The sequence below is a fragment of the Ranitomeya imitator genome, chromosome 1 (assembly GCF_032444005.1).
Source record: "Ranitomeya imitator isolate aRanImi1 chromosome 1, aRanImi1.pri, whole genome shotgun sequence".
In the NCBI taxonomy this organism is placed as follows: domain Eukaryota; kingdom Metazoa; phylum Chordata; class Amphibia; order Anura; family Dendrobatidae; genus Ranitomeya; species Ranitomeya imitator.
This window is the reverse complement of record NC_091282.1, coordinates 466776541-466796141: the sequence shown is the minus strand read 5'-3', so window position 1 is coordinate 466796141 and position 19601 is coordinate 466776541. Positions and strand designations below refer to the sequence as shown.

At 43.5% G+C, this 19601-nt stretch overlaps 1 protein-coding gene across 6 annotated transcripts in view; it reads left to right on the top strand.

Moving 5' to 3' along the window:
* The window catches only part of PSIP1 (PC4 and SRSF1 interacting protein 1), a 221445-nt gene that overhangs the window by 137901 nt on the left and 63943 nt on the right, over positions 1-19601 (top strand). For 3 of the 6 annotated variants that reach the window (XM_069765186.1, XM_069765216.1, XM_069765196.1), the window contains one exon: positions 15335-15388. The exons of the other annotated variants lie outside the window; for them this stretch is intronic. In XM_069765186.1, coding sequence (XP_069621287.1) covers positions 15335-15388 — 54 coding nt within the window. The remainder of the gene's footprint in view (positions 1-15334; positions 15389-19601) is intronic. 6 annotated transcript variants of the gene reach the window in all.

Below are 19601 nucleotides of genomic sequence, written 5' to 3'. Positions count from 1 at the left end.
ACCTGTATAGGAGACTTTCCCAAAACCCTACTAACATACCATGGTGCAGTAGTGGTTCCCATGGTGGCCTTTTACCCAACACCGAACCCAATACCAGAAGTCCCAAGACAGGAAGAGGCTGACCCCGTACTACAGGAGGTTCCAGGCCAGGAAGAACAGATTCCTGGTCAGAGTAATCCCATTCACGGTGGACTTGCCAACTCCATAGTCGTGGAATTATCTTTAGCAGAGCGGGCAGATACTACATCTGCAGTAGACAGTAGTACACCACATGAAGAGACACCGCTATTACGTAGATCACAGCGTAGTACCCAGGGTCAATTACCGGCCAGGTATGCAGATTACCAACTATAAAGCTCATAATGTGAATTGTATATATGTTATGCCGTATATAGTTAAACAGAAAATGTAGTATAGTCATTGCTATCAGTCTGCAACGTTTAAGCCCAGTGCCTACAGAGACTTGTCTGTATGAACTTATTGCATATTCTTGAACTTTTTATCAGCCCGGAGGCACTAAATCAAAGCTCCGGAAAGACTGCTTTTTGAACTTTGCTTTTTGCTCTTTTTGAACTTTCTTTAGACTTTATATTGATAACTCCGTTGGAAAAATGGAACTAAATTCCTGGACACTAAGTACAGTGCCGTTCCTAATACCTTCAAGGATAGAACTGTATTAATGGACGCTATTTGAAGTGACTTTTTACAGAACTCTATTTTTGTTTCCTTGAGTGGTTTTTGTAACTTTTCATTTTTAAGACTCTGTACATATTAATTGTTATTTCAAAATGTTATTGTCCCACAGTCCCGGAGTACTGTTCTTAACTAAGGGGGAATGTGGCACCCCTAGGGGTATTTGCCACAAAAATAGTTACTGACAGTAAGTACAAATACTAAAATAGCAAGACTGCACTACCACCTCCGGCCAGAAGGGAGAGCTCCAGAGACTCCCCTTGATCCATTCTGGTCTGAGAGAAGAAATGGCAGTTGGGCTAAGGAGCTGAAAGTGAGAGGTCATACAGTTGAATTTCTAACAGCCCTGTGACTGTTACCAGGCCTAAATCACCGGCCTGAGGAGAAGAGGGATAGAGAAAAAGGACATTGTGAGAACCGGGTAGCATTAATCACTACCCAGAACAGGCGCAAAGACGGATACCGGATCCGTGGCTGTATTCATTATATATAATACAGCAACCGGAAAAACGTGAGGTGATATCAGCTTCACTAGGGTCGGATGCAGCAACAGACACAGAGTTCAGCGGTACTCCCAGAGGGGGTAAACCGATAAAAGGACTCGGGTTGCCCGTCAAACCAGGACCCGGAGGGGACAGATTGGGCCGGCAGCCAGTTCACATACAGCAGCAGGGCCACACAGAAATTGCGCACAATAAGAGGCGAAGACCCCGGCAGGGTCAAAGTAACTCAGAGTTCCCATACAGACTCCGGTGACAGGACTGGTTGTAAATCCTTTTATGTTAAAGTAAACTGGTTAAACGTTTCAGTGCCTCAGTCTTTCATTTGGACAATAGCCATCTATCCAGGATCGAGATCGTCACCGCTGGGAGAACCTGCTGCTGATCAAGTAAGTGCCTGTCCCCTCATGATACCCCTTACACTGTGCATTGCCTGAGGCCACAGCACCGGGTCAAGCCACCCGTGACATCGCCCTCAAGAGAAAGACTCCATTGGTCCGGTGCTGGGTATCCCGGTCTCCTGGGCGTCACAGTCACAAGGCTGGCAAGGGGTACAAAACCCTTTCCAAGGAGTTGGGCCTACCTGTCTCCACTGTTGGGAGCATCATCCGGAAGTGGAAGGCTTATGGAACTACTGTTAGCCTTCCACGGCCTGGACAGCCTGTGAAAGTTTCCTCCCGTGCCGAGGCCAGGCTTGTCCGAAGAGTCAAGGCTAACCCAAGGACAACAAGGAAGGAGCTCCGGGAAGATCTCATGGCAGTGGGGACATTGGTTTCAGTCAATACCATAAGTAACGTACTCCACCGCAATGGTCTCCGTTCCAGACGAGCCCGTAAGGTACCTTTACTTTCAAAGCGTCATGTCAAGGCTCGTCTACAGTTTGCTCATGATCACTTGGAGGACTCTGAGACTGACTGGTTCAAGGTTCTCTGGTCTGATGAGACCAAGATCGAGATCTTTGGTGCCAACCACACACGTGACGTTTGGAGACTGGATGGCACTGCATACGACGCCAAGAATACCATCCCTACAGTCAAGCATGGTGGTGGCAGCATCATGCTGTGGGGCTGTTTCTCAGCCAAGGGGCCTGGCCATCTGGTCTGCATCCATGGGAAGATGGATAGCACGGCCTACCTGGAGATTTTGGCCAAGAACCTCCGCTCCTCCATCAAGGATCTTAAGATGGGTCGTCATTTCATCTTCCAACAAGACAACGACCCAAAGCACACAGCCAAGAAAACCAAGGCCTGGTTCAAGAGGCAAAAAATCAAGGTGTTGCAGTGGCTTAGTCAGTCTCCTGACCTTAACCCAATTGAAAACTTGTGGAAGGAGCTCAAGATTAAAGTCCACATGAGACACCCAAAGAACCTAGATAACTTGGAGAAGATCTGCATGGAGGAGTGGGCCAAGATAACTCCACAGACCTGTGCCGGCCTGATCAGGTCTTATAAAAGACGATTATTAGCTGTAATTGCAAACAAAGGTTATTCCACAAAATATTAAACCTAGGGGTTGAATAATAATTGACCCACACTTTTATGTTTAAAATTTATAAAAATTTAACTGAGCAACAAAACTTTTTGGTTTGTAAGATTTATGCATCTGTTAATAAATCCTGCTCTTGTTTGAAGTTTGAAGGCTCTAACTTATTTGCATCTTATTAAACCTGCTAAATCTGCAGGGGGTTGTGTTGTGAATTCTGTTGTCAAGCTCCCTCCTGTGGTCATGAATGGTACTTCGGCTGGTTCTGTCCATGGGCTGCCTCTGGTGGTTGTGAGTGGGGCTGCGGCTTCTGAGTTTCCTTCCACAGGTGACGAGGTTAATTCGTTAGCTGGCTGCTCTATTTAACTCCACTTAGATCATTGCTCCATGCCATCTGTCAATGTTCTAGTATTGGTCTAGTTCGCTCCTGGATCGTTCTGGTGACCTGTCTTCTCCAGCAGAAGCTAAGTTCCTGCTTAATTTTCTCTTGTTTGCTATTTTTTGTCCAGCTTGCTATTTTGATTTTTGTCTTGCTTGCTGGAAGCTCTGGGATGCAGAGGGGCGCCTCCGCACCGTGAGTCGGTGCGGAGGGTCTTTTTGCTCTCTCTGCGTGGTTTTTTGTAGTTTTTGTGCTGACCGCAAAGTTACCTTTCCTTTCCTCTGTCTGTTCAGTAAGTCGGGCCTCTCTTTGCTAAATCTATTTCATCTCTGTGTTTGTGATTTTCATCTTTACTCACAGTCATTATATGTGGGGGGCTGCCTTTTCCTTTGGGGAATTTCTCTGAGGCAAGGTAGGCTTTATTTTTCTATCTTTAGGGCTAGCTAGTTCTTAGGCTGTGACGAGTTGCATAGGGAGCGTTAGGAGCAATCCACGGCTATTTCTAGTGTGTGTGATAGGATTAGGGATTGCGGTCAGCAGAGTTCCCACGTCCCAGAACTTGTCCTGTATTATTGCAACTATCAGGTCTTTCCGTGTGCACTTAACCACCAGGTCCATTATTGTCCTAACCACTAGGTCATAACAGGGTTGAATACTACTTGTAGGCACTGTATATGACCCCCAAAGCCAGGATAAGTCCCAAATTTTTTTTTCGTAAATCAACTTTAAAAAAATGAAAAATTGCTGCTCGGTTTTTTTTTTTTTTTTCAACCTCCTGAAATCCTAACAAAATAAAATAACATTTTACAAATGGTGCTGATGTAAAGCAAACATGTGGGAAATGTCATTTTTAATCATTTTTAATGTTTTTCTGTGATGTGACTAACTGGATTAAAAGGTTAATCTTTAAAAGTTTGAAAATTGCACTTTATTTTTAACATTTGTAAAATTTTTGATATTTTTTTTATAAATAAAGGTAAACAAACTTTAATCCACCAATCAAAAAGTGTGTGAAAAAGCAAGGTAGATATGTAGAAAAAAAAATTAACCTTTATTAATTCAAAGATAAAAAGTTGGACCCTTTGGTCTAACCTAACAAAGACGAGAAGAACACGATACCCAATAAAAAAAAAGTCACATAGAAATATCACTTATGCATCACAAGTAGGGGAGTAATGCCAAGATGTCACCCCTAAATGTTTTAAAACAACCAGTAGGCAAAATAATCTGAAAGGAATTTGACATTGATGTAAATGAAAACAGAGCAACAAACAAGATACCAGGAAAAATCATAAAAAAATCAGATGTCAGATTCCGGCTGTGATCATTGATAAAAAAATATTTCCTCTCTATACTCTAGAACAGGGGTCCGCAACCTGTAGCTCGAGAGCCACATGTGGCTCGCGGTCCCATGAATTGTGGCTCGCGACTGTCTGCCAGCCTGGTGCATTAGCTCCAGGTCTAGCAAACAGGCATGAAGAGCACATCTCAAAATGGTGAATTTTTGAGTAGCCCTGGACAGAAGAGCAAATCTGGATGCACATATACTGGTTTTAGGGGTTTAGAGATGTATGGGGGATGATATTAACTGTTAGAGCCGGTTCTTGAACCTGAATGCGATAGTGTGTTGGGAGTCCTTGATGGGAGAAAGATTGAACTGGAGCATTTTGGTAACCCTTGGATCTCAGTGCACTGCTTTGGAGTGATTTCTGTGTAAAAGCTTTGGTTATCATTCTGCTCGTAATGGGGGCTTTGGTTGACACTACGTTGAGGGAGACAGGAGCAGGATGTTGCTCGTGACCCCCTCTCAGAGCTGAATGTGGCTCGTGACCCTCTCTCAGTGCTGAATGTGGTTCTCTAGGTCAAAAAGGTTGGGGACCGCTGCTCTAGAACCAGGGCCAGAAGTACATTGAAGTGTTTAATTGTGGAGGAGAAGCACACTGGAGACCCCGTGGAAAAATATAAATGAGAGAAATAAACTGTCAGTCCCTAGTCTGGACCACCATTCATTTACTACCTAGCAGTGGTGATACGCACCCTAAAGATAGATTGAGAGATGGTGCCCTTGAAAGAAAGACCAATAGTTTCTGGAATTGATAGTATCAGCCACCATGCAGGGGCTACCTAGATGAAATATTGAAACCTTTTGTCACATCCCTGAATTCATACAAGGGATTCTACTGACCTCTTGAGAAAATTTGGAAGGTTTAATTTTGGAACCAGAGTCAATTCTATGTAGTATTGATGTGGAAGCCTTATACTTGTCCATCAATCACCTCCATGGCTTGAGGGCGGTCAAATTTTTTTCTAAAAAGTAGGGTCCAGCAATATTTCTATCACAGTGCATTTATATTAAGGCTTCCGGAGTTCTGCTTAACAAAGAACTTATTTTCTCTTCAATAGGACACTCTACCACCAGCTCAGGGGCACAGCAATGGGTAGCCCATGTGTACCATCTTATGCCAACTTGCTCCTGGGCTGGTGGCAAGAGTCCACTCTCTTTGTTGATATGTACATTGAATATTTTGCCAATCTTATTCTGGTCACGGTACGTTGATGTGCTGCTTATTTGGAACGGTGAAGTCACAGATCTTGCCAACTTTGTTACCAAATTGAATGACAACCCCCTGGGCCTCTTTTTTTTTACCTTTGAATATGTCAAGAAAGAGCTTCCATTTATGGATCTTAGTATTGAGGTAGCCATCTGTGGCATTTTTTTAATACAAAGTTATATAGAAAAAACACATTAATGCCCTTCTTTTGTGGGAATGTCACCATCCTGTCCCTCTGAGAAAGGGCATTCTAAAGGGGCAGTATTTGAGAGTACGACGTAACTGCTCCTCAGAGGAGGATTACCAAGAACAGGCGACTGATTTGACAACGTTTTCTTGACGGGTTACCCTAATGGCATTCTGAGGAAGGCCTATAATGATACCAAAAGGATCAATAGATCACAACTATTGACACCAAAACAACAAAAAGAGGAGCCATCTGTTTGTCGTTATATTACCACCTATAACAATGGTGCACAATAGGTTCGGTCAATTCTAAAAAAAAACATTGGCCAATTTTGCTGATGGATGGAGATATTGGAGACGTTGTGGGCCCTTACCACCAAATAACCTTCAAAAAGGGAAAATCAATAGGCTATAGAATTGTACAGTCATTTTGTTATTTCTAAAAAATAAATAAATAAAAAAGCCTGGCTCACTAACAACCTTTAAAGGATGCTACAAATGTAGCGGTTGTGTAGCATGCTCCGTTATCTCCACTGGACAAAACTTCAGAAGTGGAGACACAAATCAGGATTTTCAAATATACCATTTTATCAACTGCCGCTCAAAAGGGGTTATTTATAGAGCAATCTGCCCATGCAGTTTGGAATATGTGGGTAAAACAATTTGTGAGTTCAGGCGGTGGGTGGAGGAACATCTTGGGGACATCGCCTTAAAGAGCGATACAGCTCTAGCTAGGCATATGAACAGCCATCACAGTGGGGAAACCTCGGACCTTAGATTCATGGGAATTGATAAGGTAATCGCACTTGAGAGGTGGTAATTGGAATCAGAGGATACTACAGAGTGAGACCAGATGGATTTCTCATCTAAAAACACAAGCACCTTTTGGACTCAATAAGACCCTGACCTTTAATTGTTTTTTTAGGATATGGTAAGACAGGGTGAGCTGCTGCGGAGTGGGGGCACCATTCTCTTTTCCCCCTTAGGATGCCAACCTCTACTGTTAGGCAGGTTAACAATTGGGTTGGAATATCCAGGACACCCCTGTAGTCTGTTCTCTGGTTCCACTACGCATCTTTTTGCTGTAATCAACTTTCCTCTTTTATGTCATTCTAACCATCTTCTGACTTTCTCCATCTCGGATTATCAACACTAATAGCATTATCCTAAGGTTTACCAAACTAGCCAGGAGAGACAAATTAAACTAAAACATAACCTTTAATATGTATTTTCTAAGAACAATGGATAAATCCAAACCAGTGCTCAGTAATAAATGGTTTGATCTCACCAAAATTGAAGTCCTTTTTTGTAGGTTCCACATCTGTAGGAGCCCATAAATCCATTGTATGGATTAGAAGGGGGGAGGGGAGAGTTTCTAATATCCCCTGTCATGCTCCTCCAAAGCTCCTGCCCTTACAAGGACAGTCTCCAAGTAAGGCTACTGAATTGTACCCACTAAATCTGGTGGAATATCCCTACGATTTTCCTCCCCCATTCGAGGGATTCATCAGGAGAGGAAAAAAAAAATGGGGATGTTTTCAAGAGCTCCTGCATTGGCAAGTAGCTAACATGTCATATCCTACCAGTTTTGGTCAGGACTCCTTTTTGTATGATGCATGTAAAGAAGCTGCGGAGACACCATCACGTGTTTCTCGACGCAAGCAGTGAATAGCCAGGCCTTTCCCCGGGAAGGAACAACCACGGGAAGGGCAGCATACTATGAAGGAAAGCTGCTCTTCCCGTGGTTGTTCCTTCCCGGGGAAAGGCCTGGCTATTCACTGCTTGCGTCGAGAAACACGTGATGGTGTCTCCGCAGCTTCTTTACATGCATCTGCATATTTCCCATAAGGGATGGGGGCAGTGTTCTGGAATCACTGCGTTGAGAAACGCGTGATGGTGTCTCCGTGGTGTTGGATGTTTTGGTCTCCCCGAGGCCAATCATCTGTGCCTTTATATCCTTTTTGTATGAGGCCTGGTAAGCTTAAATCCCCATTAAAATGTCCCGATTATATAGTTTCCTACTCACCCTCATGTTCCTCGGCGTCTGACCTCATTTCCGGTCTCCCCCATGTGTTATCCAGCATCTGACCTCATTTCCGGTCTTTGGACCGCATTATGGACCGTGAGTCTATTGGAAATTACACACGCAGGACACGCTTCCCATACATCACTCTGAGTCCACCTCATTTCCGGTCCTTCGACCAGATTGTGGAGCGCAGGTTTACCAGAAGTGAAGTACGCAGATGTCATCCGGGCTTCACGCTCACTTCTGGTATTTGGACCGCAGTGTGAAGCGCAAGTCCACTGGAAGTGATGCTTGTGTGCACTCCTATGCACTTATACCATATGTTTCAGATTCCAATAGCAAATTTAAGAAGCATCATTGTCAGAAGCTCCCTGTCCTCTCAAACAGCTGCAGGAACCCTTCCTTGCAACCAGACAAATTGTAAAACTTGCATTTATAATGACCACGGACAAGATAAAGATCCCCAACTCACATCAGGACTATAAGATCCTAGGAACTTTAAGCTGCATCACATCTAATGTGTATATGATTATTTGTACTAAATGTCCACCTGGGGGGTCTGTATGTGGGGGAGACGGGGCAAAAACTTGGAATAAGAATGAATTTGCATCGCCACACAATAAGAGAAAAAGGAATGGACCTACCGGTAGCAAAACATTTTTCTATCCCTGGAAATGAAATTACCATATATATACACGAGTATAAGCCGAGACCCCTAATTTTGCCACAAAAAACTTAGAAAACTTAATGACTCGAGTATAAGCCTAGGGCGGGAAATGCAGCAGCTACTGGTAAATTTCAGAAATTAAAAATAGATACCAATAAAAGTAAAATGAATTGAGACATAAGTAGATTAAGTGTTTTTGAATAGCCATATTGAATCAGGAGTCCCATAAGATGCTCCATACAAAATACGCCCCATATAATGTTCCATGCAAAATACACCTCATATAATGCTCCATACAGTTCATGATGGGCCCCATATAATGTTCCATGCAAAATACACCCCATATAATGCTCCATAAAGTTTATGGTGGGCCCCATAAGATGCTCCTTACAAAAACATGCCCCCTATAATGCTGCACAAAGGTTGATTATGGCCCCATAAGATGCTCCATAGAAACATTTGCCCCATATAATGCTGCATGAAGGTTGATTATGGGCCCCATAAGATGCTCCATAGAAACATTTACCCCATATGCTGCTGCTGCGATTTTAAAAAATGACATACTCGCTTCTTGTCCTGAGCAGGCAGGGACACTTGCGATATTCACCTGTGCCCATTCCACCGCCGCGCGCCGCTCCGTCTTCCAGGTCTGTGCAGTGACTGTTCAGGCAGAGGGCGCGCACTAACCACATCATCGCGCCTTCTGACCTGAACGTCACAGCCAGAGGACGCGGAAGACGAAGCGGCGCGCGGCGGTGGAATGGGGACAGGTGAATATCGCAATGCTCACCCTCCCCTGTCATACTCTGCCTCCTGGCGCGGTCTGCACGTCCCTACTTCTGATGCGATGGTCTGTCCGGCAGCTTGTTCCTGCGTTCAGCGGTCACTGGTACCGCTCATTAAAGTAATGAATATGTGCTCGACCTCTATAGGAATGGAGTCACATTCATATTCATTACTTTAATGAGCGGTACCACGTGACCGCTGAACACAGGAAGAGCTGCCGGCACCTGTAGACCATCGGAGAAGCAGGGACCGTGCCGGGAGCAGGCGCGTATGATGTGACAGAGACCGACTGGGGGAGAGGGGAGACAGACCGGTGGGGGTGACTCTAGTGTATGCCAAGAGGGGCCCTTAAAGCCTAAAAAAAGGGCTGAAAATCTCTGGTTATACTCGAGTATATACGGTACTTGTTTTACGGTACTTGTTTTTAAGGTAATTTCAAATCTCAGAAAGACAGTCTGTGAGTATAAACTGATGAGGACCTTTGACACCCTCCGTGCAGGAATGAATGTGGATTTATGTCTTTTTACATCAATTAAGGAATTTGCTCTTCAGACTTTCTGGGGTCCGTCACAACATAGAACCAGACCCATTCAGAGAACCATAAAACATTAAGACTTCCTTATCTATGAACTGTTCCAATATCTATGGCTATCCCTCTCATATAATGATAATTCTGCTTCACATCTCTTGTCTAAGGCTGGTTTCACATTTGCGGTTGTGTCCGCAGCGTTTGACGCATACATCCACATGTGTCTTGATTTCCTATCTTTAACATTGTAGACGCATACGCATGCGTTCACCCACATTTGCCTACACATGCATTTTTTTCGCTGTGTGCGGCGGGCGTGGCTAACGCACCATGTTGGAATTTTTGAGGCGGCAAATTTCCATTAATTATGTGCAGGCATGTAGATGAGTACGTTAAAAAAAACAGATTGTCTATGGGAACGCATGCGTACGCTTGTCTATGGGAACGCATGCGTACGCTTGTCTTTGCGTACCCATGCATTCGATGTGCTTGCATACTTTGGACTGTGCATGTCCAGGAACTGATTTAGACATGCCCATTGAGACATGCCCTCCTGGAAATGTCACACATGTGCATAAAAAGCACAAACGCATGTAAAAACGCATACAAACGCTGCAGGTTTTTTGTCGCCATGCATAAGCTGATGCGGATAAAAAACGCTGCGTTATCATGGGTTTGCATGCGTTTTTGAATGCTTTTGCGGACGATATTCTGCGGTCAAATGCAAATGTGTAACCAACCTTATCTATTGCATTCTTTCTCTCTGTGCTGTGTTGTATACAAGTATGTGATTCTTCAGCATTTGCTTTAGTCTTTGCCTAATGAAGGGACCTGCGTAGTCTTGAAAGCTTTTTGTTGGGTATCGTGTTCTTCTCATCTGTTAGGTTGGACCAAAGGGTCCTACTCTTTATCTTAGAATTAATAAAAAAAGGTTAATTTTTATCTACACATCTACCTTGCTTTTTCACACAATTTTTATAAATAAACACAAAACATATCGACCTAAATTTACCGTTCTGATACATTATAATGTGCCACGAAAAAATAGTCTCAAAATTACTGTGGTTTGTTGAAGCTTTCCAAAGTTATTACCACATAAATTGACACTGTTCAGATTTTAAAAATGTGGTCCAGTCATTAAGGGGTTAAATCCTTCGGAGTCTGATTTGCAGTACTTCCATGGCAATAGGTGCAGCCAGCCATGTTTACACTGCTCATACATCTTAATGCTGTACATTGAGAAACTACTGTGCTTGGTATTGCACATTACTTATTAAGACCCAGCAGCATCACTCCATATCCAAGACAGGACATGAAGAAATGCTGTTTTCAGAGATCAGGAAGGCAGAAATAGAAACAACCATATAAGGCATTTGATTGTCAAAGGGGTTGTCTACTTTCAGGAAAGTGGCCCCAAACTTTGTAAAATAACAAACTTAACAATTACTCTAAGGCTATGTGCACATGTTGCGGATTTAGATGCGGATCCGTAGCGTTTTTGGACACTTGGAATTGCATCAAATCCACTGTGTAGTGCACAAGCAATGTTAGTCTATGTCAAATTGACATTTGGTGTGCACCTGCTGCGGAATCGCAGCCTTTTTTTCCCGCAGCATGTCAATTCCTTTTGCAGATCTGCAGCGTTTCTGCACCCATTGACTTCCATTGTGTCAGGCCAATCCACAGCTTTAAAAAAGATATGCGGTTTTGCTGCGGATGTGCCTGCGAGAAATGCTGCAGATGGGGAGGGGGGGAGAGTGTGTGGGTGGATACTGTGTGTGTGCGCGGAGAAGATGTGCCGGGCTCTGTGCGGGGCTGTATATATCGTCCGATGGGGCTACTAGTCCCATCCGGCTATGCCTGCTACAGTGACAGGTTGCTGGATCGTGGGACAGTAGTAGTCCCATTATCCGGCTACTGTGTTCAAGTGTAAAAAAAAAAAAACAAACACACATGCAGTACATAGATATACATACAGTACATACTCACCATACAGCTAATCCTCAAAGCCCTCGATCATCTGTAAAAATAAAAAAAATTTAAAATAATAATCCAACAGTATACTCCCTGATCCGATATAATCCATTTAATAACGATTGTCCCACGACGATCTCCCGTGGAGAGCTGTCACATTGGCAGGTGCGACCGCTCTCCAGGGGCTCCGGTGATACAGTGACAGGAGGTAATCCTCCGCACTGTATCCCTCCGTCACTGTGAGTGCAGAGTTCATACTGTCACTTGCGGCACCGCTACATGGGAAAATTCTCACGCAGCAGTGCCGTAAAGTGAGAGGCCATTGAACCCTCAGTGATAATACTGCAAGAGCCATTGTCTCCTGTCAGTGTGTCACTGGAGGAATATAGAGCTGTCACATCTGATGTGACAGCTCTATAGGGGAGCTCGTCATGGGACACTCGTTATTAAATGGACTGCGTCGGACCAGGGAGTGTTTGTTGGTTTATTATTTTTTTTATTTTTTGCAGGTGATCGAGGGCATTGCATGGAATGGCAGAAAAATAGATGGCAAAACTGTGTGGTGTTTCATTAAAATACTTGATTCTGCATGTGTGTGTTTATTTAACCCATTAACAACTATAGTACTAGTAATGGATAGGTGTCTTATTGACACCTCCCCATTACTGATACGGCTTGATGTCACCTTACAATTCAAAGGTGACATCAACCCCCTATTACCCCATATGCATCGCTACAGGGCAGTGGGAAGAGAGGCCAAGTGCCGGAATTGGCGCATCTTACAGATTCGCCATTTCTGGGGCAGCTGTGAGCTGGTGTTTGTAGCCGTGGGGAGTGGGCAATATCCATAGTCCCTTCCTAGGCTGAGTATCAGCCCACAGCTGTCTGCATAGCCTTTTCTGGCTATTAATTATAGGGGAACCCCACGTCCTTTTTTTGGGGGGTCCCCCTATTTTAATAGCCAGTAAAGGCTAAATATACAGCTGCGGGCTGATATTCATAGCCTGGGATGATCCAAGGGTATTAACCCCTTCTCAGGTTAGAAACATCGACCCGTAGTCACTGGCTTTCCTTCTCTGGCGCAGAAAATTGTGCAGGAGCCCATGCCATTTTTTCTTCTTTTTCAATTTTTTTTGTAAATTTAAACAGATATTGCGTTTAAGGCCGGGGTCACACTTGTGAGAAACTCCCACGAGTCTCTCGCATCAATACCCAGCACTGCCGACGCCACTCAGGATCGGAGCATGCGGCTGCATGTATTTCTATGTAGCTGAACGCTCCGGTCCGAGTGCCGTCGGCAGTGCCGGGTATTGAGGTGCAAGACTCGAGCGAGTTTCTCGCAAGTGTGACCCCAGCCTAATGCAGAATTTGTGTCTTTATTTAACTCTTTATGCACCATTATATTATGTTGATTACTAAACATTGGCCTTGGTGTTATCTGTCGATCTATCGATCTATCTATTATCTGTAGATTGTCTATCTATAGATATATCTATCCATCTAGATATAGATATACAGTGCTTTGCGAAAGTATTTGGCCCCCTAGAGCTTTTCAACCTTTTCCGACATATCATGTGCTTCAAACAGAACCCTGAGACTATCACAGAGCAGGTGCATTTATATGGAGACTTGATTACACACAGGTGGATTATATTTATCATCATTAGGCATTTAGGACAACATTGGATCATTCAGAGATCCACAATGAACTTCTGGAGTGAGTTTGCTGCACTAAAAGTAAAGGGGCTGAATAATATTGCACACCCCACAATTCAGTTTTTAAATTTCCACAAAAATTTAAAATAACTAATAAATTTCGTTCAACTTCACAATTGTGGTCCACGTGTTGTTCTTTCTTCACCAAAAATTTCCATTTGGTATCTTTATATTAGAAGCATGATATGTGGGAAAAGGTTGAAAAGTTCCAGCGGGCCGAATACTTTCTCAAGGCACTGAATACCTATAGATAGATAATCTATAGATAGATGATAGATAGATCTATCTATCTATAGATCTATCATCTATCTTTCTGTGTGTGTAAACATTATTCTTCACTGGAGTATGTAAATAAAGAGGTTGGACAAGAAAAATGACCTCACAGTTCTTTTTTTTTTTTTTTGTTCAATAATAGATCTTTAGTAGTGATAAGCGAGTGTACTCGTTGCTCGGGTTTTCCCAAGCACGCTCAGATGACCTCCGAGTATTTGTTAGAGTTCGGAGATTTAGATTTTGTCACCTCGGCTGAATGATTTACGGCTACTACCCAGCCTGAGTACATGTGGGGGTTGCCTGGTTGCTAGGGAATCCCCACATGTAATCAAGCCGTGTAGCAGCCTTAAATCATTCAGCTGAGGTGACAAAAACTAAATCTGCCAGCAGTCAGAAATGTGCGGAGACCACCCGAGCGTGCTCGGGAAAACTCGAGCAACGAGGACACTCACTCATCACTAATCTTTAGTTTTCAAAAACGCATATAAATCTGCATGAAAAAACGCTCTGATTTTTGCTTGTTTTCTGCCAAGAGATGCAGAATCTGCGCAGAAAATTCCACAGGCAAATCTGCAACGTGTGCACATACCGTTTTTTTCTGCACAGAAACGCTGCAGAACCGCATGTGATTTTACAGTACAATGTAAATCAAGGGCAAACTAAAAATGCTGTGCTAATGGTGCGGAAAATTCTACACAGAAAACGCTGCGGATTAAAATAAGGAGCATGCCAATTCTTTGTGCAGGTCTGCAGCGTTTCTGCGCCCATTCCATAATAGAAATCCGCCGGGGTAAAAACGCATGAAATCCGCATAAAAAACGCACAGATTTTGACCTGCGTTTTCTGCCAAGTGGTGCAGAATCCGCATGGAAAATTACACAGGCATATCCGCAACGTGTGCACATAGCCTTACTCCTTGGGTCCAGCGCAGGTACACCACTGCAGCTCCGGTCTTAATGTTTTTTCTGGAGCTGTGACTTCATGTCAAAAGTGTGTATGACTGTTCTAGCCCATTACTGAGCTCAGCAGGTACATACAGCTCAATGATTGAATAAACTGGTGACTCGTGTTGTTGACGTCATATCACAGTTCCAGCCAAAACATTGTCACCGGAGCTGTGGCATGGAACCTGCACTGGACCCAGGGAGGGCGAGCACCTGCTAAGCTTGTTAATTTAAAAAGTTTGGGGCCACTTTCCTGAAAGTGAACAACCCCCTTAAACTATATGCCTTGCCAACATTTGAAGACACATTTTCTCATTTATACCATTGGGGGGGCGTTAGAACCAGATGCAGGTAATACTCCCTGCCACTATGAGGCTCGACACTTTGTGCATAAAAAAGTATTGTTTCCGCATGGATTTTGTTTGATGGGACTGTTTTTATTCCTCTTTGTTCCCTTCGGACTCCCTATATTCTTTGGGGTCATCCTAAAGTTACATCATATTGAAAGTATATAGCGTGCATCTTTATGAAGATCCGCTAGTGTGGAATAGGGAATAAAAAGCACTCTCGTTTACATTTTCTCCTGCGAGTACGTACTTTGTGCTAAATATTGGTTTTTACTCTCAGGATATTGCTGCTCTTCCTGCTGTAGTTAAAAACAAAAGAGGCAGAAAGAAAAAGGTAAGCAAAAATATGGAACCTAATTCTAGTGAAGGTTGGAGGTCCCAGCAGAGGGACTTATTCTGTGGCTGACTTCGATGATGCCAAAGTTGCATGCAACTGAAATAACACCCACACGTAGTGACTGCCTATGGCAGTGTACAGTAATTTTACTGGTAAAACTGTGATATTGTCTTTAACGGAACCTGTCAGCAGGATTGTTCTCGGTAACCTACAGTTTAAGGTTGGTGCCGTTATACTGATCAAAATGATACCTTGGTTGATGAAATCTGTCTTGTGGCTGTTGTATAATCTGTATTTTCAGTTTTGAGTTAATGATATGCTCGTGCTCTGGGGCACCCTGTGTGTGGGGGGTCTTCAAATGGTGTTCTGATTAGGTATTCATCTGTATGGGCTTCTGACACGTCACTGATCTGTGACCTGCCCCTACTTTACACTATGAATATTCTATATTATTTTTTTTTCCCCTAAAAATCACGTTCTCCAGGCATGTGCCAGCGGTGGTAGAATATGTATTTAAATGTGTTTGATGTCATACATTTGAGAAAAAAATCAGTCTGAAAATGGTGCTGCAGTAGCAGCTATCTGAAATCCAATAGCTGCTTAGCTGCTACTGATCAGGCGGCGCCAATGTGCTATGGAAAAAAAATTGCCTCTTCCAAGATAGCGGCGCAGCTGCTATCAGATCGCACCATTTTCAGATAGGTGCCTGCTTGCAGAAGGTGATTTATTTATACCGTATATACTCGACTATAAGCCGAGATTTTCAGCCCACTTTTTTGGGGTCGGCAGGTGAGGGGGAGCGGGGGCTGTCTAATTATACTCACCTACTCCCGGCGCGGTCCCTGCAGGTTCCCGGCGCTGGCAGCTTCCTCCTGTACTGAGCGGTCACATTGTACCGCTCATTACAGTAATGAATATGTGGCTCCACCTCCCATAGAGGTGGAGCCGCATATTCATTACTGTAATGAGCGGTAACGGTGACCGTTCACTGCAGAAAGAAGCTGCAGCGCCGGGGAAACGGACTGCACAGCGCCAAGAGCAGGTAAGTATAACTGGGAGGGGGAGCGCTGCACTGCGCGATACTCACCTGCTCCTCGTTTCGGCGCCGCTCTGTCTTCAGCAGTGGCGCTCAGGTCAGAGGGCGCAGTGACGTAGTTAGTGCACGCCCTCAGCCCGAATGCCAGTGCTGAAGATGGAGCGGCGCCGGAACGAGGAGCACGTGAATATTGAAAGTGCCGGGGGCCTGAGCGACGGAGAGGTGAGTATGTGATTTTTTTTTTTTTTTTTTCTTTTATCACAGCAAATGGGGCAAGTGTCTGTATGGAGCATCTATGGGGCCATAACGTTTTTGCAGTACTGTAAGGGGCCATAACGTTTGTGCAGCACTATATGAGGCAATAACGTTTGTGCAGCACTATATGGGGCCATAACGTTTGTGCAGCACTATAAGGGGCCATAACGTTTGTGCAGCACTATAAGGGGCCATAACGTTTGTGCAGCACTATATGGGGCAAGTGTCTGTATGGGGCCATAATCAACGTTTGTGCAGCACTATATGGGGCAAATATGTATATGGAGCATCTTATGGGGCCATTATTAACCTTTATGCAGGATTATATGGGGCATATTTTAATATGGAGCATCTTAAGGGGCCATCATAAACTTTATGGAGCATTATATGGGGCTCCTGATTCAATATGGATATTCAAAAACACTTAACCTACTGATGTCTCAATTAATTTTACTTTTATTGGTATCTATTTTTACTTTTGACATTTACCTGTAGCTGCTGCATTTCCCACCCTAGGCTTATACTCGAGTCATTAAGTTTTCCCAGTTTTTTGTGGCAAAATTAGGGGGGTCTGCTTATACTCAGGTCGACTTATATTCGAGTATGTATGTATGTATATAGATAGATAGAGAGAGAGAGAAAATCAGTCTGAAAATGGTGCTGCAGTAGCAGCTATTCGCAGTCCAATAGCTGCTACTGATCAGGCGGCGCCAACATGCTATGGAAAAAAAATTGCCTCCTCCAAGATAGCGGCGCAGCTGCTATCAGATTGCACCATTTTCAGGTGCCTGCCTGCAGAAGGTGATTTATTTATACCGTATATACTCGACTATAAGCCGAGATTTTCAGCCCACTTTTTTGGGCTGAAAGTCCCCCTCTCGGCTTATACTCGAGTCATACCAGGGGTCGGCAGGTGAGGGGGAGCGGGGGCTGTCTAATTATACTCACCTACTCCCGGCGCGGTCCCTGGCTTCCCGTAGCCGGCAGCTTCCTCCTGTACTGAGCGGTCACATGGTACCGCTCATTACAGTAATGAATAAGCGGAAAATAATATGTATGTATATATGAAAAAGTTTGGGCACCCCTATTAATCTTAAGCTTAATGTTTTATAAAAATTGTTCTTTTGCAACAGCTATTTCAGTTTCATATATCTAACTATTGGACACAGTAATGTTTCTGCTTTGAAATGAGGTTTATTGTACTAACAGAAAATGTGCAATCTGCATTTAAACAAAATTTGACAGGTGCATAAGTATGGGTACCCTTATCATTTTCTTGTTTTAAATACTCCTACCTACTTTTTACTGACTTACTAAAGCACTTTTTTTTTTGTTTTCTAACCTCATTGAGCTTTGAACTTCATAGCCAGGTGTATGCAATCATGAAAAAGCTACTTGAAGTGGCCACTTGCAAGTAGTTCTTCTGTTTGAATCTCCTCTGAAGAGTGGCATCATGGGCTCCTCAAAACAACTGTCTAATGATCTGAAAACAAAGATTATTCAACATAGTTGTTCAGGGGAAGGATACAAAAAGTTGTCTCAGAGATTTAACCTATCAATTTCCACTGTGAGGAACATAGTAAGGAAATGGAAGAACACAGGTACAGTTCTTGTTAAGGCCAGAAGTGGCAGGCCAAGAAAAACATCAGAAAGGCAGAGAAGAAGAATGGTGACATCAGTCAAGGACAATCCTCAGACCACCTCCAGAGAGCTGCAGCATCAACTTGCTGCAGATGGTATCACTGTGCATCGGTCAACTATACAACGCACTTTGCACAAGGAGAAGCTGTATGGGAGAGTGATGCGAAAGAAGCCGTTTCTGCAAGCACAACACAAACCGAGTCAGCTGAGGTATGCAAAAGCACATTTGGAGAAGCCAATTTATTTTTGGAAGATGGTCCTGTGGACTGATGAAACCAAGATTGAGTTGTTTGGTCATACAAAAAGGCGTTATGCATGGCAGCCAAAAAACACAGCAACACCAAGAAAAACACTTGCTACCCACAGTAAAATTTGGTGGAGGTTCCATCATGCTTTGGTGCTGTGTGGCCAATGCCGGCACCGGGAATCTTGTTAAAGTTGAGGGACGCATGGATTCCTCTCAGTATCAGCAGATTCTTGACAATAATGTTCATGAATCAGTGACAAAGTTGAAGTTATACAGGGGATGGATCTTTCAGCAAGACAATGATCCAAAACACCGCTCCAAACCTGCTCAAGCATTCATGCAGAGGAACAATTACACTGTTCTGGAATGGCCATCCCAGTCCCAAGACCTGAATATCATTGAACATCTGTGGGATCATTTGAAGAGGGCTGTCCATGCTCGGCAACCATCAAACTTATCTGAACTGGAATTGTTTTGTAAAGAGGAATGGTTAAAAATACCTTCATCCAGGAACTCATTAAAGGTTACAGGAAGCGACAAGAGGCTGTTATTTTTGCAAAAGGAGGATCTACTAAATATTAATGTCACTTTTCTGGTGGGGTGCCCATACTTATGCACCTGTCAAATTTTGTTTGAATGCAGATTGCACATTTTCTGTTAGTACAATAAACCTCATTTCAAGGCAGAAACATTACTGTGTCCAACAGTTATTAGATATATGAAACTGAAATAGCTGTTGCAAAAAAAAAAAACAATTTCTATAAAACATTAAGATTAATAGGGGTGCCCAAACCTTTTCGTATAACTATGTATGTATGTATGTATGTGTATGTATGTATGTATATGTATGTGTGTATACTCCCATCCCTCTGTAATATATTACAGAGGGATGGCGCTATGCATAATTTTAGAGTACACTATATACTAAGGGACTGCTATACATAAGTGAGTACACTATATACCAAGGGGCTGTGCTATGTACAGTACAGACCAAAAGTTTGGACACACCTATATACTAAGGGACTCTGCTA